At 38.7% G+C, this 27326-nt stretch overlaps 1 protein-coding gene across 1 annotated transcript in view; it reads right to left on the bottom strand.

Annotated features, from left to right (window-relative positions):
• DNAH6 (dynein axonemal heavy chain 6) overlaps positions 1 to 27326 on the bottom strand; it is a 298716-nt gene that overhangs the window by 14385 nt on the left and 257005 nt on the right. The window contains exons 65-71 of the mRNA XM_036873333.1: positions 25118 to 25278; positions 21853 to 21941; positions 20937 to 21083; positions 17765 to 17903; positions 10582 to 10701; positions 9920 to 10041; positions 1508 to 1637 (exon numbers count right to left, since the gene is read on the bottom strand). Coding sequence (XP_036729228.1) covers positions 1508 to 1637; positions 9920 to 10041; positions 10582 to 10701; positions 17765 to 17903; positions 20937 to 21083; positions 21853 to 21941; positions 25118 to 25278 — 908 coding nt within the window. The remainder of the gene's footprint in view (positions 1 to 1507; positions 1638 to 9919; positions 10042 to 10581; positions 10702 to 17764; positions 17904 to 20936; positions 21084 to 21852; positions 21942 to 25117; positions 25279 to 27326) is intronic.

Consider the following 27326-nt stretch of genomic DNA (forward strand, 5'->3'; position numbering starts at 1 on the left):
TCCTCATTGATAAGAGTGATAGGAGCATCATTTCTATAATTGTTGGGTTTTGACCCCAACTCCTGAAATAGCTCCTGAGTGATGAAGGTGAAAGCAGCATCTTTTGTTATTGATAACAAGCCCCTTTCAACCACACCTGAGTTTATGTTAATGAGATGACTCTTGGACCACCCCTAAAGATGAGGGGCTGGTTGTCAGGGGAAATAACCATGTGATTAGAGAGTTGGAACTTCTAGCTCTACTCTCTGACCTCCTGGGAGAGGGGAGGGGCTGGAGGTTAAGTTAATCACTAAAGGCCAGTGATTTAATCAATCATGCCTACGTAATGAAACTTCCATAAAAACCTAACTGAAGGGGTTTGGAGAGCTTCTGGTTTGGTGAATGCATCATGTGCCAGGAGGGACAAAAGCTCCTGCCCTCGGGACTCTTCTGGACCTTGCCTTATTTACTTCTTTATCTTGCTGTTTATCTTTATCCTTTATTATATCATATAAAGTAATCTGGTAAATGTAAATAACTGTTTCCCTGAGTTCTTTGAGTTGTTCTAGAAAATTACTGAACCCCAAAATGGGGTTGTGGGAATCCTCGATTTATAGCTGGTTGGTCAGAAGTACAGGTCACAACCTGAGGACTTGTTGGCATCTGAAGTGGGGACAGTCTTGTGGGACTGAGCCCTTAAACTGTGGGGTCTGTGCCCACTCTGGATAAAGTCATAACTGAATTGTAGGACACCCAGCTGGTGTCCAGAGAGTTACTGCTTAATGTTGGGGGGAAACCCATACAGTTGATGCCAGAGTATTGTGAATAGAGACAGAAACACAGTTTACTTTTACAGTCACTAGTTTTTTTTTGTGCCTCGTCTTTTTTTCCCCTATAATGACATTTCCAACCATCAACAATAGATTAAGACATCTAAATCTACAGTCACTCTAAGAAAAGTGTGAAAGTGGATCTCTGTGATCATTCAGGAAGATTCCCTAACTCACCAGAAAACAAAGTGAAATAATCTAGCCACTTCTCTTGTTGGAGAAAAAAAAAAAAAAAAAAGAGAAATGGATTCCAGAGCAGGGCTGTCCAATAGAATATTTTACGATGATGGAAATGTTCTCCATTTGCATTGTTCAGTATGGCAGCACTTAAAATGTGGCTAGTGCAACTGAGGAAATGAATTTTAAATGTAATTTAATTTAAAGTTTAAATAACCACATGTGACTAACGGCTACTGTCTCGGACAGTACAAGTCTAGAGATATTAGAAAACTCAGGAAAAAGTCTGGTTAAAGTTACATTGAGCTAGAAACCAACTTGTTCCTCATGCTTCTGGCAGTTAAGATGTCAAGGTGCTATAGGCTTCTCATCTATAAATGGAGAGCTCTACATCAGAAGAGCTCTCTATGTAAAGAAAAAATCTGCATAATAAGCAGATTTGGACACCTGCCTATCACTCAGCTTTCTGAGTTTATTCCTAAAAGTCCCATTGTACATGTATGCTAGGAATTACTTACTACCTGGAACTCTGGTCCGGACAGAAGCAACGAGTTCTTGGACAATCTCATCGTTGCTCTTTCCCTCTCCACCAGAAGATGACCTTGGCTGAACCTCAAGTATGGTGTTGATTAAAGTGTTGGTCTCTTTGTACTGTAATGGTGAGAAGAGACAGAACAGTGAAGAACCAAATTCTCAAAAAAATAATTTTGCAGCACACATAGTTTATTAGAGAAATAATGGAAGTGGCCAAAACCAAGGAAATTTTATTTTTTATATTGAAGATAGAGTTGGTAAAATGTGCTCATTGTAAATGATCGTGTTTAGTTCTCAAGTGTTATAGTTAAACATTTTTCGTTGAACAACAATGTGAATTTACTGAATGTCATTGAACTGTATACTTAAAATGGTTAAAATGATAAATTTCATGTTACATATGTTTTACCACAGTAAAAAATGGTTAAACAATTTTTGGCTAATTATTTAAAGGCAGTTATGAAAATGAGGAAGAAATAATGAGAATTCAGTTTTAGAACATAGTTTTATTTAAATAACATTTTCTCAAGGGAACCCTCCTATACTGTTGGTGGGAATGTAAGTTGGTGCAGCCACTATGGAAAACAGTGTGGAGGTTCCTCAGAAAACTCAAAAGAGAATTACCATATGATCCAGCAAACCCACTCCTGGGCACGTATCCAGACAAAACTATAATTCAAAAAGATACACGCACCCCTATGTTCATAGCAGCATTATTCACAAGAGCCAAGACACGAAAACAACCTAAATGTCCATTGACAAATGAATGGATAAAGAAGATGTGGTAAATATATACAATGGAATACTACTCAGCCATAAAAAACACAAAATAATGCCATTTGCAGCAACACGGATGCAACTAGAGATTATCATACTAAGTGAAGTAAGTCAGAAAGAGAAAGACAAATACCATATGATATCACTTATATGTGGAATCTAAAATATGGCACAAATGAAACTATCTACAAAATAAAGAGACTCACAGACATAGAGAGCAGAGGGGGTGGGGGGTGAGGGAGGGAAGGACTGGGAGTTTGGGATTAGCAGATGTAAACTATTATATATAAGATGGATAAACATTGGATAAACAATGGATGGATAAACAAGGTCCTACTGTATAGTTCAGGGAACTAGATTCAATATCCTGTGATAAACCATAATGGGAAAGAATATTAAAAAAAAGAATGTCTCTATGTGTATAACTGAGTCACTTTGCTGTACAGCAGAGATGGGCACAACATTGTAGATTAGCTATACTTCAATTAAAAAAAAATAACATTTTCTCAATTAGAAAAGTATTATGGGGAATTCCCTGGCGGTCCAGTGGTTAGGACTCCATGCTTTCACTGCCGAGGGCGTGGGTTCAATCCCTGGTTGGGGGACTAAGATCCCGCATGCCATGGGGTGCAGCCAAAAAAAAAAAAAAAAAAAAAAATAGAGTTGTAGAATTTAGAAAAGTATTATAGCTTATTATTGAAAATTTAGAAAACACAGAAAAGTATAAAGAAAAATTATTAATGATCTTGCTTTTCAGAGATATTTATAACTTTAGTTTACCTCCCCCACCCCCTGGACATTTTCTGTATATATGTGCATATAGTTTTAAATATTGAGCCCATACAATTTATGTAGTATTTATTCTTTTTCAATATCATGAACATTTTCTCACATCACTGAAAAATCTTCATGAGTCCTGTTTTAAGTGACTGATCCTCGGTGGTTTGAATGCACTATAATTAATATAGTTGTTTATTTACTTTTTGGATATTTCTATTATTTAGTTTTGTTTAGAACTCTGTGAATAGAATATCTATATATGAATTTCATCCACTTTCATTTACATTCTTTAAATGAAATATTACCAAAGGCATATTTTTAAACTGTGTATTATTACATTGATTTCTAACACTATCAATTTACACTCCCAACAACAGAGCATCAGAGGACCTGTCTTTCTGTCTTTGTAAGAATTGCTATCATTGCTTAAAAAATCCTTTCCAATTTGATGGGCAAAATAGTTTTTCATTGGTTTGCACTTCTTTGAGGATTAGTAGAGTTAAACATTTAAAAAATAAGTTCATTGGCTATCTGTATTGTCTTTATAAATTATTTATATATTTTGTACATTTTTGATTTTTAGTGTTTATTACTATTGATTTATAGGAGATAATTCTATAATAAAGATAATTAACTATTTTCTATTTTTTTTCTTTGTGGTAAAATACACATAATATAAAATTTGCCATCTGCACTATTTTTAACCATACAGTTCAGTGGTATTAAATACAATAATAATGTTGTCACCAACATTCATCTCCATAACCCTTTTCATCTTGGAAAACTGAAACTCTGTACCCATTAAACAATAACTCCTCATTTCCTTTTCTCGCCAGCCTCTAGCAACCACCATCCTACTTTCTGTCTCCAAAATTTTGTCTACTCTAAATACCTCATATAAATGTAATTATGCAGTATTTTTCTTTATGTGACTGGCTTATTTCACTCAGTGTCATGTCCTTAAGGTTCATCCATATTGTGCAGAAATTCCTTCCTTTTGAAGGCTGATAATATTCCATTGTATGTATACACCATTTTTTCCCTATCCATTCATCCACTGATGGACACTTGGGTTGCTTCCATGTTTTAGCTATTGTGAACAATGCTGCTATGAACATGGGTGCGCAAATATCTGTTTTTGTCCCTGATTTCAATTCTTTTGTGTATATACCCAGAAGTGGAATTGCTGGATTATATGGTAAATCTATTTTTTTTTTTTTTTAAGGAACTGCCATACTGTTTTCCACAGAGGCTGTACCATTTTACATTTCTCTTTGGAGGAATGTCTATTCAAGTCCTTTGCCCATTTTTGAATTGCATTGTTTGTTATTTTGTTGTTGAGTTTTAGGAGTTCTCTGTATACTCTGGATATTAATCCCTTATCAGGTATATAATTTATGAATATTTTCTCCCATTCTGTGGGTTGCCTTTCTCTCTGTTGAATTAAAATGAAAAAATTAAAATTAAAAAAACTTTCATGAAGTCCAATTTGTCTGTTTTTTTCTTTTGTTATTTCTGCCTTTGGTGTCATATCCAAGAAATCATTGCTAAATCCAATGTCATGAAGCTTTTTGTCCTATGTTTTCTTCTAAGAGTTTTATATTTTTAGTTCTTTTTATTTTTCTTTTAATTTTTTTAAATTGAAGTATAGTTGATTTACAATGTTGCATTAGTTTCAGGTGTATAGCAAAAGTCATCAGTTATACATATGTGTATTATTTTTCAGATTCTTTCCATTATAGGTTATTACAAGATATGGAATATGGTCCCCCATGCTATATAGTAGGTCCTTGTTGTTTATTTATTTTATATATAGCAGTATGTATCTGTTCATCTCTAACTCCTAATTTATCCCTCCCCACCTCTTTTCCCTTTAGTAAACATCAATTTGTTTCCTATAGTAACCAGACCAATACAATTAACTATATTATAGGCTTTATGCAGATCTCACCAGTTTTGCATGTACGCATGTTTGTGTGTGTGTGTTCTGTGAAATTTTATCATATCTATAGTTTTCATTCCCCTTGACTTTTTATTTTTATTTTTTTAAACATCTTTATTGGAGTATAATTGCTTTACAATGGTGTGTTAGTTTCTGCTTTATAACAAAGTGAATCAGTTATACATATACATATGTTCCCATATATCTTCCCTCTTGCATCTCCCTCCCTCCCACCCTCCCTATCCCACCCCTCTAGGTGGTCACAAACCACCGAGCTGATCTCCCTGTGCTATGCGGCTGCTTCCCACTAGCTATCTATTTTACATTTGGTAGTGTATATATGTCCATGCCACTCTCTCACTTTGTCCCAGCTTACCCTTCCCCCTCCCCGTGTCTTCAAGTCCATTCTTTACGTCTACATCTTTATTCCTGTCCTGCCCCTAGGTTCATCAGAACCTTTTTTTTTTTTTTAGATTCCATATATATGTGTTAATATACGGTATTTGTTTTTCTCTTTCTGACTTACTTCACTCTGTATGACAGTCTCTATGTCCATCCTCTTCACTACAAATAACTCAATTTTGTTTCTTTTTATGGCTGAGTAATATTCCATTGTATATATGTGCCACATCTTCTTTATCCATTCATCTGTTGATGGACACTTAGGTTGCTTCCATGTCCTGGCTATTGTAAATAGAGCTGCAATGTACATTGGGGTACATGACTCTTTTTGAATGATGGTTTTCTCAGGGTAAATGCCCAGTAGTGGGATTGCTGGGTCGTATGGTAGTTCTATTTTTAGTTTTTTAAGGAACCTCCATACTGTTCACCATAGTGGCTGTATCAATTTACATTCCCACCAACAGTGCAAGAGTGTTCCCTTTTCTCCACACCCTCTCCAGCATTTATTGTTTCTAGATTTTTTGATGATGGCCATTCTGACTTGTGTGAGGTGATACCTCATTGTAGTTTTGATTTGCATTTCTCTAATGATTAGTGATGTTGAGCATCCTTTTATGTGTTTGTTGGCAACCTGTATATCTTCTTTGGAGAAATGTCTATTTAGGTCTTCTGCCCATTTTTGGATTGGGTTGTTTGTTTTTTTGATATTGAGCTGCATGAGTTGCTTGTATATTTTGGAGATTAATCCTTTGTCAGTTGCTTCATTTGCAAATATTTTCTCCCATTCTGAGGGTTGTCTTTTGGTCTTGTTTATGGTTTCCTTTGCTGTGCAAAAGCTTTTAAGTTTCATTAGGTCCCATTTGTTTATTTTTGTTTTTATTTCCATTTCTTTAGGAGGTGGGTCAAAAAGGATCTTGCTGTGATGTATGTCATAGAGTGTTCTGCCTATGTTTTCCTCTAAGAGTTTTATAATGTCTGGCCTTACATTTAGGTCTTTAAGCCATTTTGAGTTTATTTTTGTGTTTGGTGTTTTAGTTCTTACATTAAGGTCTTTGATCCATTTTGAGTTAATTTTTGTATATGGTGTTAGGTAAGGGTCCAACTTCATTCCTTTGCATGTGGATGTCCAGTTTCCCAAGTACTGTGTGTGGAAAAGACTGTCCTTTCCCCATTGAATGGTCTTGACACCCTTGTGAAAAATCATTTGACCATATATGTGAGGGTTTATTTCTGGACTTTCTATTCTACTTCATTGGTCTATATGTCTGTCTTTATGCAGTATAAGTGTTTTGATTACGTTAGTTTTATTGATTTTAAATTTTATCCCATCGTAGTTGGAGAAGATAATTTGTATGATATTAATCTTTTTAAAACTATTGATACTTGATTTGTGATCTAAAATATGGTCTATTCTGGAAAGTGTCCCATGTGTGGACAGTTAACTTTTCCTTTGTTTGTTTTTGTTGTTTGTTTGTTTCAAAGATGTTTTGCTTTGTCATTTGTCTTTTAATTTTTTAATGACCTTTTGGATATACTCACATGTTCTGGCTCTGTCTAATGTGATTTATTTTTCAATTGCTTTTTATGCTTAGAAATTCCTTTTCCAAGGTCAGTTAAATATTCTCAATTGTTCTAGTTTTTTTTTTTATTCAGAAACATGGTATCTTCTTATATATATTTGTTGGAACCTCTTAGAGGTTTTCTTTATACCAGTCACAACACTCGATATCCACTTACCTGAGAAAAGAGTTCAGAACCTGGGATTACAGATCTTGATTGTAAAAATTATATTTTACATAATAGATCTTCTTTCAAACATTACTTTTGACATATTCATTAGGTCCTAAACACATATGCGACATTATTTACTTAATGTTATAGTTAAATAGTTTGGTTTCCCTGCTCAGTGCCAGTTGTTTAATATTATGACTTTTCCATTTTAGTTCTTGACTTCTTGGTTAGACAAAAGTCTTGAAACATTTAGTGCAGCCAGGCTCAATTTTCTTTACTAGTCTCTAGTACGCATCTATGTAAGTATAGTTTGCTGGTCTGAAGAAGGAATCAGTTGTATCTTTTGCATTGTCTCTGTTGATGGCAAGAGGCAGAATTGTCTAACTTAAACCAGCTAAAGCAAAGAGAAGGGATCTGTTGGCACATACAGCTGGGAAGAAGAGGACACAAGTCATGTGGGTTTCAGGCATGGATGGATCTAGCACTCTCTCTCGTGCATATTTGGTTGTTTCTCTCATTTTTTCCTATGGCAGATGACCTTCTTCCATTTGGTAGGAAGAAGGGGTAGGGGGGTCAGGGATGAGGACACAGAATGCTGCAGATATGCAGCATCGTAGCCAGTGATTCCAGAGGAAAGACATTTTCCTCCCTCCTCCATCCTAGGATCTATATATCCTACAAAGAAATCTCATGCACCTAGTGTGGGCCATGTCCCTGCTCCTTGGACCAATTCCAGGGGCTAGGTGATGTTGTGCTGCCTTTGGCCAGGCCTGAGTTACATGCCCACCTCTGTGAAGGTAGAGAGTGGTTGGAAGTTTTACCAGAATCTAATGGAATGAGGAAGGGGGAATTTTCCCAAAGGAAAGAGGTGGGAGTAGGGGATGTACTGTACCAGAAAAATGAAGGAAGGGAGGCTGGGAAGAAAAACATAACTTGGGGCTCCTACATGCCTACTGTCTCATTCTCAGTCATTCTGAACCAATGAAAACACAAAAAACTATATTCCCAGGTATATACTGCCAAGAGTGTTACCCCACCCGAAGGTCCTGTGCTTCTCACGGGATGCAGTGAGCCTACCATTTCCACATTCCTCTCTCCCTTCTCTCACCTCCACACCCACCCACTCCAGAACGAACAGTCAGATGATTGAATATTAACACTAAGTTTGGCCACCTCTTTTTCCTCCTGAAAGTAGAATCAGGAAAAATAAGATATTCCAACTCTTCACTGAATAGCAAAGCAATTTTTAGGGCAGAGAACATGACATAGGTCATGTCATGTTCTCTGAGAACATGATCATTGAGAATTTCCACTGTTGTTTTGCATGGATTCTTTGATATCTAGGCAGAACTTACCCTCTAATTTGTGTCTAACTTGTAGGGGCCAAATTTAAGTTGAAAAGAAAGGTGATTCCCTTCAGCTTCGTGAGCCAACCTAGTCTCCAACCTTTAGAGTATTCCAGGGCTCCAGGGACATACCTCTTTTCATGGTTTGGTTCACCTAAAGATGCCAGACTATGACAGATAATAAAACTGGAAGGGTATGTAATGGCCCGGTCATGGGGGAGCCTTGATTGCCATGCTGAGGAGCTTGGACTACCCTTAGGTAATGGTGTGGCATCAGAGGGTCTTGGGGGAGTAAAATTGTCCAGTTTGCTCTTTGGACCTACTGCTGTGGTCTGGTACTGTCACCTTGATGAACTGTACTTTTACTTTTAAATTTAATTTAATTTTTAAATTATTTTTAAAAATTGAGATATAGTTGATGTACAATATTACATAAGTTACAGGTGTAAAACAGAGTGATTCACAATTTTTAAAGTTATACTCCATTTATAGTTATTATAAAACGTTGGCTATATTCCTTGTTGTACAATATATCCTTGTAGCTTATTTATTTTATATGTAGTAGCTTATACCTCTTAATTCCCTATCCCTCTTTTGCCCCTCCCCCCTTCCCTCTTTCCACTGGTAACCACTAGTTGATTCTCTATATCTGTGAGTCTGTTCCTGTTATGTTTTTTGTTGTATTCACCAGTTTGTTGTATTTTCTATTTTTATTTTTTTATTATTTTGGTCATGCCATGTGGCTTGTGGGATCTTAGCTCCCTGACCAAGGATTGAACCCAGGCCCTTGGCAGTGAAAGTGCAGAGTCCTAACCACTGGACTGCTGGGGAATTCCTGTTGTATTTTTTAGATTCCCCATATAAGTTATGTCATACAGTATTTGTCTTTCTCTGTCTGACTTATTTCACTTAGCATAATGCTCTCCAAGTCCATCCATGTTGTTGCAATGGCAAAATTGATAAACTGTGCTTTTAAAGAACAGTGTTTTAATTTCTCTGCCTTGGATATTTGCTATTGTACTTTTATAACCTGCTCATCTTGGGGGGGGTCCATAAATCTTTGTGAAATATGTTACAAATATGCCCAGCATGGAGGGAGAAGTGCAAAAGAAAAAGGACTGTCTGGATTATCATCCAAATCCCCATGTTGCAGGAGACTAGCAGGTAGATTATGGACTAAGCAGAGGCTGGAAGGTGAGGGGGTGGCCGGTGACAAGAAGATGCATGACAATCTTAGGATTCCGTGAAGGATCCAGAGGGAACAGGCTAATCTGGAACCAGATGTTGAAGTCAAGGTGAAACATTTATTTTATTTTTTTATTGAAGAAGATTATAATTTACAGAACCAGTGAGGTGATTATTGATGTTTCAGGTTTATATACACAATATGAATATGTCTTTTAAGTTGAAAGGCCACATACCTGGAAAACTAGGTTGGCATTTTCATGCATTCCAAATATTTCTGGGTCATCTATCAAAGGCAGGTTTTCAATGTAGTCTTTAAACTCTTGTAGGCTGTCAGCCAAGGGTGCAAAATAGATACCTGTTATTGAAAACACAGAAGGCAATATGTCTCAAATAGACGAGCTTTGAGTACTGCCAGGTTTGGTGCTTCTCTGTCTGTTCATATGGTGGCTATAATCAGCTGCCTCACAGAGAAACAGGGATGGTTTTTCCTCGCCTTCATCCCTGTGTCTAGTTTCTTTACCTTTTCTTGAGGCCTTTACATCTAATCAGTGTCCTAACCTTTCAGGGTGTAAACATGCAGAACATTTCAAGGTTCTGAGAACCCAGGGATGTGCTACTGAGAGGTGTGTTCTGAATTTACGGAACTTTGAAAACACACTTAGACAGAATACAACCCATTTTAGAGCAGAAATAATTCAAAATGGTTATTCATATAATAGATCTTTGTACTCTTACAACCAAAGCCGTTTTGAAGGTGGTCAAGCATGAGGATGGGAGAGTGTGGGGTCTGGGTTGTGAGGACTGGACACAGACAGCTCCTGGATGGAAAACTGAGAGATGCTGTCAACGACTTCTTGGAAAAAGTTGTTTTCCATGATATTGAAAAGTCACTCACCTGATTCAGAATATTTATAATCCTCTTGTAATGTTTCAGGAGAAAAAAATCTTTTCAAAACAGTACGAAGGCATCTTTGATCCCAGGTATCTGTAACTCTACCACCATATGTAATTTCAGCTGAAAAGAAGTTTGCGTTTAAAAACATTGTTTGCTTTTAATTGATATGCATACCCACATTCTAATAGGTTTATTTATTCACACATTTATTTGGTACTGAAAGTGAAAATAGCACATTGAGTTTCTTCTATTACCCCACCCCCAAAGATAATAAAAGTCTACTTTTAAAAAGCAGAAAAAAATCTAGTACATGTTCTCTCCCCTCATTATTTTGCTTTTCCCAAATAACTGAAACTAAAGACAGTGAGATCTATTTACATATTTCTTTCTTCTTCCTGTTTTTTTCTTCAAAAATATTGATTTTGGGTCTTATCCCATCATTGACTGTAGTATTCTAAAACAGACATACTTTCCATGAACCACTGCTTCTTTTGGGGGCCAATGAGCTAAATGAAACCAAAACATTTACAACAAGCCATTCAAACTCTATACATACTTTATAAATCATTGATATTAAGCCAAGGAAGAAAGATAGATCCAAAGTGAAAGAGACAGCTTGCCTCACAGAAATTATGTTATGGGGAATTACAATGTATTGGTATCCCATCTCTTTCAACAGAGAAATTATGCTCCATCGTCATCCCCAAGTTACAAGTAGGAAAGATATCTATTCTGCATTGGAATGATTGTACTGCTGGATGATATGATTCCTTGGAAAAATTCCAGACCCATTGCTATAATTCATTATTCACTTCTGTAGTGTTCTGAAAAGGATTTTACTTATGATACTGATATTGTCAACTTCTGAATCCTTTGAATGTTCATCCATTCTCATCTCCATCTCTTTCATTATGTCAAGAAGATTTTTTTAAAAATTCTTTTTCAAGCTGAGATGGTTGGTTGAGAGTAAGTTATTTGTGTTTGGAATCTCAGTAATTTATTTCTTCCAGGATAGCAACGTCCTGGCTTGTACCTATCTTCCCTCTCCTGTTGAGGCACTTCTGGTCAGTCTTACTGGCTCAGCCACTTAGACTGAGGGGGTTGGGGAGTAAGTGCCAGAGCTGATGGTCAAGTAACTGACTCCCTGTATTAGCAATTCTAAGAGGGAAGAAAGAGATGCTGCTGTACTTTCCTGAGAATACTCTTCAGTCACTCTCTGGGAAATCTTGCAACACGAAGTTGGGTTAAATCTTTGTGGTGGGTCCATCTAGCTTCAGACTAACTTGGATCCTGAGGGCTAGACGGGAATGTAAAGGTCAAGTTTCTTCAATTGCATCATGGTGTCTGGGAAAGGAGGGTGGCCGGGAAAACTCAGACTCCAATAATTAGTCAGTGGTGAGAGGAAAGAGTTGCCCTGAAGTGCATTATTCTAAAAAAATTTTCGGGACTTTCCTGGCGATCCAGTGGTTAAGACTCCACGCTTCTACCGTAGGGGGCCCACGTCTGATCCCTGGTTGGGAAACTAAGATCCCACATGCCGTGCGGCAAGGCCAAAAATTTTTTTTTTAAACAAAAATATTTATATTTTGAGAAGAAGCACAGAAATATTTGCCTTAAAAATCATCAGACTTTGTGATTCTGTGTCCAGATATAGTGTTATGTTTTTCTTGGATCAAAGTGAGCAAACCAGGAACTCCAATAATTTGATTCAGGGTAGATGACTCACTTTTAGGCTTACTTTTAGGAAGGAGTCTTCTGGGTTTAGAAGACAAATGTTGGGAGGGGGCGTCTACCATTCACGTCCACCACCTGTTCTGGCCCAGGCATCACAATTCCTGAGGGTCTTGTTGCAAATCCTGATGTGGTGTCTTCCCCTTCTCTTCCATTCTTATCCCTGTGGGCTGGCTCAGGGATTGCCCGACACAAACTGGATAGACCTTAGGTTTGGCTCTGTCTTTGCCCACTTTGAGCTCAGAGCTGTCTCTTGGACTTAGGCATCGCTGTAGCTTACTCTATAAAATTTTAAGGACTGTTCCCCCTCCTTCAACCCCAAATACCTTCCCATATTTAAAGCCTCCTTAATCTTTCTCTGTTTAGTCTCTCCTGTCTAGTCTCCCCCTTGGTGTTGCTGTATCCCCTTGTTCAATTCTTCGTCTTGCTTTTGTTACAGCTTTATAAGTGGTTGCACCTGTTCCCAGCCTAAAAGACTATAATTGCCAACCATTGCTTATAAGGTAGAGCCCAAATTTATTAACAACACACACAGGCTTTCAAGGTGTGCCCGCAGACCACCTTTGTTTAGTTTTGTTGAAGATAAAGCTTTCCTCCATATACATCTCCTCTTTATACTCTGCTCTGGCACTCGTGAACTACTCAGTGTCTACAGGCATGCCACATCCCGACACTGCTGGGCTTTTCCATCACTGTTCTCTCTGCCAGTGTGCTCTCCTGCCTCTTCTCTCCTTCTGAGCCCAGCCCACCGTTCAGTGCCCCACTCAACCATTGCCTCCTTGGTGGAGCTTTCCCAGATTCCTCCAGGTAGCGTTATTTGCTCCTTCTGAATTCCCACAGCATTGTCCATACACTTCTATTTTGGTAATTGTCATACCATATTATAATTTATTTATTATCTCCACCCCATGAGTTTTTGGTAGGCAGGGACTACATCATCTTTGTATTTCCAGCATTTAGCATAGTGGTACTAACCTGTATTTTCTGTATTAATCCATAAATGACTGCCTAAAATCCCACCACAAGCAACTATCATTGCCTGGATAAAGCATTGCCTTTTTTTCTCCTATTTTTTTTTTTTTTTAACATTTTTGATGAGCTACACCTTGAAAATCATGTCACTTAAAATTTGCATGTATAATTAAATAGTTTTTAGTAAATTTACAAAGTTGTGTAACCATCACCATGATCTAATTTTAGAACATTCCTATCATCCCCCCAAATAAATCTTGTGCCCATTTGCAGTCACCGTCTATTTCTTATCCCCGGCCCCACGCAATCACTATCTTACTTTCTGTCTGTATATTTGCTTTTTCTGGAAATTTCACATAAATGGAATATACAACATGTGATATTTTGTGTCTGGCTTCTTTTACTTAGCATAAAGTTTTTGAGGTTTATCCAAGTTGGAGCATGTATCAGTACTTTATTTCTTTTTTATGGTGGAGTAATATTACATTTGTAATATTGTATGGATAGACCTCACTTTATCCATTCATCAGTTGATAGACATTCATGTTGTTTCCACTTTTGGGGATTATGAATGATGCTGTTATGAACATTTCTGTACAAGTTTTGGTGTGGACATGAGTTTTTATTTTCCCTGGTATATAACTAGCAGTGGAATGGAATTTCTGGGTCATATGGTAAACCTATTAAAACATTTTCCAAAGCAGCAGCAACATATTACATTGTCACCAGCTATGTATGAGGGTTCCACTTTCTCCACATCCTTGCTAACATTTCTTACTGTCTTTTTTTTATTATAGTCATCCTAATGGGTGTAAAGTGGTATCTCATTATGGCTTTAATTTTCATTTTCCTAATGACTAAGTGAGCATCATTTCATGTGCTTATTAGGCATTTGTATGTCTTTTTTTTTTGCGAAATATACATTCAAATCTTTTGCCCATTTAAAAATTGGATTATTTTTCTTCTTACTGTTGTTGGAGTTCTTTATATACTTCGTATACAGGTGCCTTATCAGATATATGATTGCAAATATTCTCTCTCAGTCTGTGGCTTCCTTTTTCACTTTCTTGATGGTGTTTGCTGAAGTGTAAAAGCTTTACATGTTGAAGAAGTTGAATTTATTATTTTTCTTTTATTACTAGTGTTTTTTGTGTCATATCTAAGAAGCCATTATTAACCCAAAGTCATGAAGATTTACTTATATGCTTTCTCCTAAGAGTTTTATAGTTTTAGCTCTTACATTTAGATATATCACTCATTTTGAATTAATTTTTTGTATGGTGTAGGATAAGGATCCAAGTTCATTCTTTTGTAGATGGATATCCAATTGTCCCAGCATCATTTATTGAAAAGACTCTCCTTCCCCCATTGAATTGTCCTGGTGCCTTTGTTAAAAATAAATTGACTAGGGGCTTCCCTGGTGGTGCAGTGATTAAGAATCCGCCTGCCAATGCAGGGGACACAGGTTCGAGCCCTGGCCTGGGAAAATCCCACATGCTTCGGAGCAACTAAGCCCGTGTGCCACAACTACTGAGCCTGCGCTCTAGAGCCCATGAGCCACAACTACTGAGCCCACGTGCCACACTTACTGAAGCCCGCACGCCTAGAGCCCGTGCTCCACAACAAGAGAAGCCACCACAATGAGAAGCCCGTGCACCGCAACAAAGAGTAGGCCACGCTCGCCACAACTAGAGAAAGCACACGTGCAGCAACAGAGACCCAACACAGCCAAAAATAAATAAATTTTTTTTTTTTTTTTTAGCAGGAATGCCTTTTTTATTTGTTTATTTATTTATTTTATTTATGGCTGTGTTGGGTCTTCGTTTCTCTGCGAGGGCCTTCTCTAGTTGCGGCAAGCGGGGGCCACTCTTCATCGCGGTGCGCGGGCCTCTCACTATTGCGGCCTCTCTTTTTGCGGAGCACAGGCTCCAGACGCGCAAGCTCAGTAATTGTGGCTCACGGGCCCAGCCGCTCCGCGGCATGTGGGATCCTCCCAGACCAGGACTCGAACCCGTGTCCCCTGCACTGGCAGGCGGATTCTCAACCACTGCACCACCAGGGAAGCCCATAAACTTTTTTTAAAAAAATAAATTGACCATAAATATAAGGGTTTATTTCTGGATTCTCAATTCTGTTCCATTGATTATATGTCTATCCTTATGCCAGTACCATATTGGTTTTTTTAAAAAATTGAATTTAGTTGATTTACAATATTGTGTTAGTTTCAGGTGTATAGCAGTGATTCGTTCACACATATATGTTTATATATCTATATATTTTTTTCCGATTCTTTTCCTGTATAGTTTATTACAAGATATTGAATATAGTTCCCTGTACTATACAGTAAGTCCTTGTTGTCTCACATTCTCTTCATTATTGTAGCTTTGTATAACTCTTGAAATTGGGAAATGTAACTCTTCTGACTTCATTCTTTTTTTTCAGGATTGTTTTTGCTTTTTGGGGCCTTTTGCATTTCCATCCAAATGTTGTAATCAGCTTGCCAATTTCAGCAACAGTGTCAGCTGAGATTTTGATAGGGATTGTGCTATATCTATAGATCGGTCTGGGGATTACTGCCACTTTCACAATATTGTGTCTCTCAATCCACGAGCATGTCACGTCTCTTCATTTATTTAGATTAATTTCCTTTGGCAGTGTTTTGCAGGTTTCAGTGCACAAATCTGCACTTCTTTTGGTAAACTTATTCTTAAGTAGTTTATTCTTTTTGATGTTATCATGAATAGAATTAAATGTATTTTCTAATTGTTCATTGCCAGTGTGTAGAAATGCAGTTGATTTTTGTATATTGACTTTGTATCCTACAACCTTGCTGAACTCATTTGTTACTTCCAGTTTGTGTGTGTGTGTGTGTGTGTGTGTGTGCGTGCGTGCGTGTGTATGAATTCCTTAGGATTTTCTGCATGCAAGATCTTGTCATCTGCAAATAAAGATAGGTTTATTTCTTCCAGCTAATCTGGATGTCTTTTTTTTTTTTTTTTTTTTTTATAAATGTATTTTTTTTTTTAAACGCATTGTTTACTTTATTTATTTATTTATTTATTTATTTTTGGCTGTGTTGGGTCTTCGTTTCTGTGCGAGGGCTTTCTCTAGTTGTGGCAAGCGGGGGCCACTCTTCATCGCGGTGCACGGGCCTCTCACTGTCGCGGCCTCTCTTGTTGCGGAGCACAGGCTCCAGACGCGCAGGCTCAGTAATTGTGGCTCACGGGGCCAGCCACTCCGCGGCATGTGGGATCTTCCCAGACCAGGGCTCGAACCCGTGTGTCCTGCATTGGCAGGCAGATTCTCAACCACTGCGCCACCAGGGAAGCCCTCTGGATGTCTTTGATTGCTTTTCCTTGTGTAATTTCCCTGGCTAGAATCTTCAGCACAACATTGAATAGTAGTGATGAGAGCAGATACATCTTTGTCTCATTCCTTTCTATCCTTTTCAAAACACAGTTACTTCCACAGCAGTAGAAATTGAGGTAACCAGAAAGGTCAAGTGTTCTAGGAGAGAAGGAAGGGAGAGAAAAGCTAGGAAGCAAAATATTCAGGGTACATAGAGGGTGCCAGAGAAGAATTCTGCCTAACTCACTGTTATGTTAAGCAATGTTGGCCACACAGGAGTGGCTGGGAGCAGGAGTACAAAGTAGCTTCCCAGGTTCCATATCCACTTCTCTTGGTCCACCCTGGGGATGGGTCCTCATCCATTTCCATACTCTTTCGCTGCCCTTCACTCAAACATGTTCCAAGGTGTCACGTGCTGTTCAAGGCTCTAGATCAGATGATACCTCTCTGCTGTTCCCCATTTCCCTTGCTCACCAATGAAAACCATCCATTCCCATTCTTCTCTCTCCCTCCCTCACCTCCCAGTGGGAATCTGTTCTTCATTATTTGGGTCTACATGGTCTAAATTGTATCTGATTTTGGCAGTAAGATCTCATTTGGCCACAATTCATATTTGTTAAAAATTGTAATTCCTGAAATAGTTTTTCCTTTTCATAAGTGCACCTAACTCAACAGGTCTCAACTAGTCAATCATGTTTAGATTCTTTTGAATTTAAGAGCACAGACTCTGGAGGCTGGACTGCCTGCCTTTAAATCTTGGCTTCACCCTTGTAAGCTGTGTTCTTCGGGTTCTTCATGTGTAAAATAGGGATATGATAGTCGTCACCTTATAGGGTTGTTGTAAGGATTAAATCTGCTAATTCATGGGACATGCTTAAAACATGCTTAGCATGTAGCAAGAGCTATCTAAGTTTTTGCCATTATTATTTGGGAAAACATTCATCCCATTTCCTATGTGTAAATATTCTTATGATATTCTTATCATTGTCTTATGTTCTCAAAGGCAGTATCAGAAGTCATCACCACCATCACCAAAGGCTTGGGAGGACATCGTTTTGGTATAAGCCAGGTGGGTGTAAACCAACAACTGGGTGGTGCACAGCTGGACGTCAGGCCATGTGGGCATACTGACCAGTGATGTAAATCAATGCATCCCAGGGAATCTTTCCTTCTTGACAGTAAAGGTTGAGGTTCAGTAAAGCACATTCCCTGTCACTGTCATTAAATTCATAGCAGATATTCCAACCAAGAGGGCCGAACTTTTTTCTCTCCTAGAATAGAAAATGAAAATGGTCTTAAAATTTGATAAAATTAGTTTTGTAAAATACTGAAAACTAAAAGGTTTCTGTTGAAGTTGAGCATCCTCATTGTGCAAAATCGGTTAAAATCATGACATTCAACTTGAGCCGGGCTTTCAGTTTGGCTGTCACCAAACGGGGCAGGCACCTCTTCCTCCAACACTGGCCTTTTGCCAATTTTCCAAAAGAAAATTTGATATTATGAGAAATGTGAAAATGTGATAGACTTGTCAAAAGAACATTTGTTCTTCATGGTAAAATAAAATATTTGTCCATCAAAATAGGGAAAACTATCCCACCTAGAGTCTTTTGGCATAAAAATATTGACACTAATAACCTATCTGGTGGAGAGAGCTGCCCCCAACTCTTCTAAGAAGTCTGTCTATCAACCAGGCTTTTCAGTCATGCGTGACATGCTGGTTACATGCTGACTTCTCTATAGTGGCCTTCTTTTTTTTTTTTAAACTGATACCCAGAATCTCAATTCTTGTTTCATAACTCCCCAAAGTGAAATCTTTCCCTTTCTTTGTTATCTCCTTATCTCATCTAATTTCTTAATTCTAAACTACTGATTGTATCAGAGGATTGGTCCTACGTTCCCTCCTCTTTTCTTAAATTTATATTTTTATTAAAAAATTTTTAAAATTATTATTATTTTTAAAATTTATTTATTTATTTTTGGCTGCGTTGGGTCTTCGTTGCTGCGCGTGGGCTTTCTCTACTTGCCGTGAGTGGTGTCTACTCTTCGTTGCGGTGCACGGGCTTTTCATTTTGGTGGCTTCTCTTGTTGCAGAGCACGGGCTCTAGGCGTGCGGGCTTCAGTAAGTGTGGCACGTGGGCTCAGTAGTTGTGGCTCATGGGCTCTAGAGCGCAGGCTCAGTAGTTGTGGCACACGGGCTTAGTTGCTCCGCAGCATGTGGGATCTTCCTGGACCAGGGCTCGAACCCATGTCCCCTGCATTGGCAGGCGGATTCTTAATCACTGCGCCACCAGGGAAGTCCCCTTAAATTTATTTTTTAATTTTTATACGTTTTAAAGGTTACACTCCATTTACAGTTGTTACAAAATATTGGCTATATGCCCTGTGTTGTACAATACATCCTTGAGCCTGTCTTACACCCAATAATTTGTACCTCCCCCTCCACCACCCCAGATAGCCTCCCCACCCTGTAACCACTACTTTGTTCTCTGTATCTGTGAGTCTGCTTCTTTTTTTGTTATATTCACTAGTTTGTTGTATTTTTAAAATTTTTTATTTATTTTTTGTAATTAAATCTTTATTTATTTATTTATTTGGTTGCGCTGGGTCTTAGCTGCAGCAGGCAGGCTCCTTAGTTGTGGCATGTGGGCTCCTTAGTTGTGGCATGCAAACTCTTACTTGTGGCATGCGTATGGGATCTAGTTCCCTGACCAGGGATCAAACCCCGGCCCCCTGCATTGGGAGCGTGGAGCCTTAACCACTGAGCCACCTGGGAAGTCTCTGTTATATTTTTTTAAATAACTTTTTTTATAACTATTTTTTTAAGATTTATTATTTATTTATTTATTTATTTAATTTTGGCTGTGTCGGGCCTTAGTTGCAGCACGCGGGCTTCTCTCTAGTTGTGGCATGTGGGTTTTCTTTCTCTAGTTGTGGTGCTCAGGCTCCAGGGCCTGCAGGCTCTGTAGTTGTGGTGAGCGGGGTCCAGAGAGCGTGGGCTCTGTAGTTTGTGGCACGCAAGCTCTCTAGTTGAGGTGTGTGAGCTCAATAGTTGTGGCGTGTGGGCTTAGTTGCCCCTGTGGCATGTGGGATCTTAGGTCCCCGACCAGGGATCAAACTGGCGTCCCCTGCATTGCAAGGCAGATTCTTTACCACTGGACCACCAGGGAAGTTCCTGTTGTATTTTTTAGATTACACATATAAAGTGATATCATATAATGTTTGTCTTTCCTTTCTCTGCCTGACTTAATTCACTTAGCATAATACCCTCCAAGTCCATCCATGTTGCGCAAATGGCAAAATTTCTTTCTTTTTTATGGCTGATTAGTATTCCATTGTATGTATATACCACATCTTTTTTATCCATTCATCTGTTGAGGGACACTTAGGTTGGTCTATATTTTGGCAACTGTACCATGTTTCCTCCTCTCCATCTCAAAATTGCCCTGAATCTTAAACCATCCCTCATCTCAGCTGCTTTTGTTAGTAGAACAAATGCCTCCCACTGGGAGCCCCAATCCCAGCCTCTCCGATCTCCTCTAGGATCTTGTTTACTTATTTATCCCAAATTTTGCATCTTTCATCTTTGTTTCTTCTCTACTGATTCTTCACCTGCAGATCACACACATTTGAAAACTAGGCAGCCTGCCTAATCAAGACACCATACAGAGATATGGAGCTAGAGTCAGAATTCTGGTACAAGGGCTACAGGATGGGCACCAGATCAGGGCAATGAGGTCTGAACAGAGGGGGGAAAGGAGTGCCCAGTTGAAGGCAGCTTTTCGGGGACTTGGAGCTCTAATCACAGGGAGGAAGCTGTTAAGTGTCTAAGCCCACTCCAACAGGAGCAGGTGAGAGTGAAATTATTGTAAGAAAAATGAAGACTTGCCGACTGACATGATATATATGTGTAAAGGAGGAAGAATAAAAATAATCCTGACACTCTGAGTGTAGGTGATTGAGAGAATGGGACCACCGATTTCAGGAGTAGAGTCTGGAAGGGAAGCAGATTTTGCGAGTGAAGCACAGCTACGGAGATCAATTTCGTGTTCTTGAATTTGACCTACTACATTCATCCAGGAGGTGGTGCTCCTTAGGTCAGAGCAGAGCTGGGAGGCAAATCTGTGAGATACAGAGGCAAGGGGTGTGCAGAGATCAGGGACTAAGTTAAAACAACTTGGGTTCAGACAGAACAGGGCCCTCAGCATTTCACAATGCCATTTGTAAGCTTTTACTTAATTCTTTTTATTGCTTTATTTTTAACCTAATACACTTCTTGTCTCTATTAAAATACAAATTGAGTGTACCTGAATAATTGCATGGAAGAAACAAATGCCGAATATTATTTGTCTCCATTTTCTTCCAAGTATATTTTCTTCAAAAAATGAAGGTGTCATTTCGGTAAATGCTCGTCTGATATTTGCACGTAAACCTTTTGGAGGCTCATTGGTTACCTGTAGAGACACCCGCGGCAGAGAGGGTGGTTGTACAGATACGCATTATTTCCAAATAACACAAACAGGCTGAAGCCAGTGAGGGGATGTAAATAACCAATGCCTGGGAGGCATTCCTGCCCTGTTTGCGCCTGCTCTGTATCTTGCTCAGCCTCAGTCTCTGGAGAATAGGGGGTCCTCAGACCTATAGCGTGTGAACCACCTCAACAAGAACCTCCGACACTTCCATTTGGTGTCCATTTCTCTAAACATGGACCAGAAAGGATGCTCAGGCTTTCTGCACTGGATTTTCTGGTCATCTCAACATGCGGCATCACCCCACACTTTGCCTTGATGGCACAGGGCAGACAGGGAAGAGACATCCCTGGTTCCTGGGTGATCATTCATATGCAGAGGCTTCCCATATATTGGAAACTTCCAGCCTTGCAATCCAGCAACCATACTCCCTGTGGGCCTTCCTGTTTCCCAAATGCTGAAACATTCTCTTAACTCTGGGAGGGGTTCTGTACTCATTCCTCTGCATCTTTGACCTTTTCTTATAGAGTGGAAGAGTGGAGGTGTTGAATGACCAGCAGCACTATGGCACGTAAGGATGGGCAATGGCCTGGGAAATTGTTTCCCTGCTCACTCTCCGGTGAAGGGACACCGACTCCCACTTCCCCACCTGGGCCACCTGGACTCTGACACAGCCTGGCACAAGCCTGGGCTTCCTGGACCCACTCGGCGAACACCCTGAAGCCAATCATGTTACAGGACAACCATACGTTACCTTGACAGAATTTTGAAGAACTGTAACAGGAAATGTATTACTAGGCATGGAACTTAAAAAAAGTCGAAATGTGTCCTTGATAACAATATCTGTTTAAAACAAAGACAAAATGACAAAAAAGGAAAATGCATACCTCTGAGTAACACTTTTCTGTAAGAAATAATTATTATAGGATAGCAAAAAAAAATATGCTGTAAGTTCTGTTTAAAGACTAAGTTTTCTATTTTAAGTAGTTTATGTTGTAAAATCTTCTAAAATGGAGGTGAGGGGACTCTTTACAGAAGCTCTTCACACAAGTCAGTTTGGCAGTCTAGATGCTGGCACATTTGAGTAAAGAAATTACTCAATTAATTTCTCAATTATTCAGTTTAATTTCACATTAATTTTCAATACGTGATAGAGATGCTAAGGACCTTTCCTCTGAAATTGGGAAAATTTTCAATTGAAAGAGAGGACAGTTACTACATTTACGCTCAAGAAGGGGTTTTAGTTTTTGTTTGTTTTTATTTATTTTTTATTTTTTTAGCCATTCAATTTAAGGAAAATTGTGTGAAAATGGCCAGAAAGCCTTCTGGAGAAAAAAGAAATTTGTCCCTTCTGCAGAGATGTTGCAAAGGGAGCTCAGGGAGCAGGGAAACGGAGAGACTTCACATACAGCATCAAGAAGTTAAGTCAATATACGCTTCCTTTCTGAGCTGTGGACAGAGAACCTAAGAAAGAACAAGCTCCATTCCAGGTTCAAAAGGCCAAAGCAGAGCTGGGAAAATCATTGATCGCATCACAGGAAGGCACAGGCATCATCGAAGGAGGCCTTTCTTGGCATTGGTCTCTAAGTACAAGTGAAGGTGTTTCTCCGACACTCTTGGCTTGCTCCCTCCGAGGGAGGGCCCAGGCACTAGCTGTTCCTTCTACCTGAATGTTCTTCCTTTAGACTCCCTTACTTTCTTCAAGTGTTGATCAAACGCCACCTTCTCAAAGAGGTCTATCTAGACCACGTCATTTAAAACTGCTATCCACCCTTCCTCCTCACTCCCATTCCATCCCAACCTTTCTGTTTCTCCTTACTTTCCTTTTAATTTTTTCCAAAGCTCCGACCACATTCTACCATACCTTATAAATTACTTATTTGTTATGTAGTTTGTTTATTGTCTCTCTCCCCTCACTAGCATGTAAGCTCAATGAGGGCAGATGACTATGGTTATTTTGTTCACCAACATACCCTAAGCATCTAGAACAATGCATTGTACGCGGTAGGTTCTCGAATATTTATTAAATGAATGACTACAGATTAAAGCTGAATTTATGCTTCTTGGTTTGGTAATCTAAATTCATGAGCTATATTAAAGAGCTAAAATTAAAAGTTAATTCTAGTACAATTCTAGAACAGCACTAAAGTTGCTTGTATGGTAAAAACTATTAGGCATAAGTCAAACATCATCAAAGTCTTAGGGCTAATGATTTCATTAACCAAAAAAACCAGAGTGAAAAAGGCCAGGTTTAGAGAAGCATTTTTTAAAGTACCTTTTCTCTTATAATTGCAAAAGCATCAAGAATCTTAACTTTCATAGACATCATAGAAGTTTAGGGCTGGAATGGAATTAGAGATCATCTTAGCTGTGGGACTTCTAGCAATGACGCTATGTAGTCATTTTATTGTGGGGGAAACTGAGGTCCAGAGAAGAGGCGTGATATGTACAGTCAGGAAGTGGTGGGGGCGAAACTCTAATCAGGTCTTAGAATTTCAAGCCCAGAGGGTTTTTTCCTTCCTCTATCTCTTTTTTTTTCATTCACTATCTCTTTTCAGTTTATTACCTGAATTTTTTTTTTTTTTTTTTCTGGTTCAAGTTAAACATTAAAACTCAAATGGTTAAGTTAATAAACAATTGTAACAAGGGCCAGGAGAGGATTTTTCTATCCACTTAAACACTTAAAATCCATCAACACCTTTGCTGGCTTCCATAGCCCATCCAGCCTCCTTGAAGGTCTGGCAAACACTCTTGTCCAGGTCATTGTGAAGCTGAACTACAGGTCCATACTTGGAAGGCTCACATAGTACCACTGCAGCAAACTGCTTTTTAGATGCCTTCCCAGCATTTTTTTTCCTAATCATAATCCTAATCATCAGGATTAGGAACAGTAGGAAAGACCTTCTTGTCATTTTTCTTTAATTATTTAAATAGAAATAAGCCACAGGCCCAGCAGGAAGCAAGCCACCTCTTATTTGCATTGCAAAGAGTGGAAAGAGTGGAGATTCTGGATGGCAGATGCTAATGACTGTTTATCCTTGATGGAAGCAGCCTGCAGAAGGCAGGGCAGGGGGTACCCAGGGAATGAGGGGCCTTCTAGGGGAAGGCTGCTAAACCCTGGTTGTGGCTTGGTAACCAGTGCAGGCTGGCCGCCCTGTAAAGGAGCATCTCTTCACCTTAATAGGTAGCAATGAGAAAAGTCACATGCAAGATCATGTGCATATCTCTCACCTTCCTAGAAAGCCCTCTGTGGTCAGGGCAAAAAGGAGGACCCCAGAGAAAGGGCCCTGGATATACCAGGCTGGGTATTCTCCTTCATAGCTTCCAGGGAGAGTGGTAAAGTGGGGCGCACACAGCTTATTACCAATAATACAGTTCCTAAGGTTTCAACTGTTTTTACACTACTATATAAAAATGAGTAGATTCTAACTCCACTTCTCTCTTTGCAGTCCATTATACTTTCTTGAGTGGGAAAGAAGGTGGTGATATTATAGTTAGTGGTGGCAACCATGACTCATGCTGGGCACCCCCATGAGTGTGTGTGTGTGTGTGTGTGGGGGGGGTGACTATGAGACACATGTGAAGGTTGATTGTCATGTGGGTTACAGAGGATAAAAAGTGGTAAAACACTACTCTGAGAATTGGTTCTAATTTGAACTTTGTTCCTGAACTTCTCTCATTCTGTAGCGAAAGATTTAATTTCTTTTTTTTGTCCTAAGTCCATTTTCTATTGCTTTTCATCATGCCTAGATATAATTTATTTTGAATTCAAATGGCCTCCCATAGAAGGCAACATGAAACAGAAATGATCCAGGGGATCGTACCTTCAGCTTGGAGTCTGAACATCTTTATTTGAATCTGGGTTGTGTAACTTAACTACACCCTCTAGATCTCAAATTTCTCCTTTTTAATATGGGTAAAACAATGCCAACAATAAATACATATTATAAGGATTGGATTCAACAAGAAAGGCCACGTGAAAAAGGTATTATTATACAAATGCTATGTGCTCCACATACTTGAATCTGTGAAGGTTTTAATTAGCTCCTCCATTGCCAACATCCAAGAAACAGCAAGATGGCAGTTTTGCAAAAATACCCAGTTTCCTGATTTCATTGCATCTTTGATCATTCTTTCAGCAATGGGTCCTTGTCCTTGCCCCAGTGAAATTGACTGCACCCTGAATTGAACAACAACAATGAAATGCTGTTTTATATTATTCTTAAGCAATGCAAGTATTAAGAAATGTAAATATGGTAGGCTCTTGCCTAGCATATGCACACATTTCAAATCCTCATTCTGATAGATGTGCAAATATTTTTTCTTATTTTCTTGTTTTTAAAAATATTTTTTACTATAACACACAGAAGTGCAAAAAACAAATTTATGGTTCTTTGAACTATCTCAAATAAACACCTGTGGTTGAAAAGAGAACTTTGCCAACACTCCAGAGACGTCTCTCCTATGCCCCTTTCTACTCCAATATTTTCCCTTCCTCCATCCTAAAGGTATCCATGGTCCTGACTTCCAACGCTATAGGTCAGTTTTTAAAAAACTTTTGAAAAATTGAAGTCTAACATATTTACAAAAGTACACAAATCATTAGTGTACGGCTTAATGAATTCTCCCAAAGGGAATGTACGCATGTAGCACCATATAGGGCAAAAAAAAAAAAGAACATTACTAGCACCCTCCCAATCAGTATCCTTCCTTATTCTCAAAGGCAACAACTATTTTGAATTCTAACACCATAGATTAATTTTGCTTGTTTTTGAATTTATATAAATGGAATCAAATAGCATATATAGTTTTATATTTGGTCTATTTCGATCAACAATATTTCTTTAGATTAATTCATATTATTGTGTATCATTGTAGTTCATTTTCATTGCTGAATAATATTCCACTGTGTGCTTATATCCCAATTCATTCATCCATTCTGCTCTTGATGGACATTTGGGTTATTTCTGGTTCTTGGCTGTTACAAACAATGCTGCCATAGACATTCTCAAAGATGTCTCTTGATATACATGTACTCTGTTTTTAAAAAAAAATTTACTTTAGGCTGTGTTGGGTCTAAGTTGCTGCGCGTGGCTTTCCCTAGTTGCGGCAAGTGGGGGTTACTCTTCATTGCGGTGCGCGGGCTTCTCATTGCGGTGGCTTCTTTTGTTGTGGAGCACGGGCTCTAGGCGCATGGGCTTCAGTAGTTGCGGTGCATGGGCCCAGTAGTTGTGCCTTGCAGATTCTAGAGCACAGGCTCAGTAGTCGTGGCACACGGGCTTAGTTGCTCCATGGCATGTGGGATCTTCCTGGACCAGGGATCAAACCCCTGTCCCCTGAATTGGCAGGTGGATTCTTAACCACTGCACCACCGGGGAAGTCCATACATGTGTACTCGTTTTGCTGTGTATATTCCTAGGAATGGAACTGCTGTTTGACATGTGTATGTTTAACTTTTTTTATAATATCAAACTGTTTTTCAAAGTGATGCCACCATTCCACACACCTACCAGCAATAGTTGAGAGTACTTGTTTTTTCCACATCCTTGTTGACACCTGGTGGATATATAATGGTATCTCACTGAGGTTTTAAATTGTTTCCCCTTTTCATAGGTTTATTTATTCACCATTTGGCTATTCCCTTTTATATCCCTCCCCTCTTTTTTTCTACTGGTTCACTTGTATTTTTCTTATTGATTTCTGAGAGTTCTTTACATTGGATATAAACACTTTGTTATTATTTATTTATTTATTTTTACTGTCTCCATAGTTTTGCCTTTTCCAAAATGTCATATACTTGGAATCATACAGTATGTAGCCTTTTCAGATTGGCTTCTTTCACTTAGTAATATGCATTTAACTTTCAGCCATGTCTTTTCATGGCTTGATAGCTCATTTCTTTTGAATACTGAATAGTATTCCATTGTATAGATATATCACAGTTTATTTATCCATTCATGTACTAAAGGACATCTATGTTGCTTCCCAGTTTTGGCAATTATGAATAAAGCTGCTATAAACATCCATGTGTAACGTAGGTTCTTGTGTGAACATAAGTTTTCAACTCTTTTGGGTAAGTACCAGATTGCTGGGTCATATGATAAGAGTATGTTTAGTTTTGTAAGAAAACACCAAACTGTCTTCCAAAGTGGCTGTACCACCTTGAATCTAACTTCTTTTAGATCTTGTCCATTGAATGTATATTTTCTATGTCACTAATTTCTGCTC

This window comes from Balaenoptera musculus, chromosome 13, assembly GCF_009873245.2.
Source record: "Balaenoptera musculus isolate JJ_BM4_2016_0621 chromosome 13, mBalMus1.pri.v3, whole genome shotgun sequence".
NCBI lineage: Eukaryota > Metazoa > Chordata > Mammalia > Artiodactyla > Balaenopteridae > Balaenoptera > Balaenoptera musculus.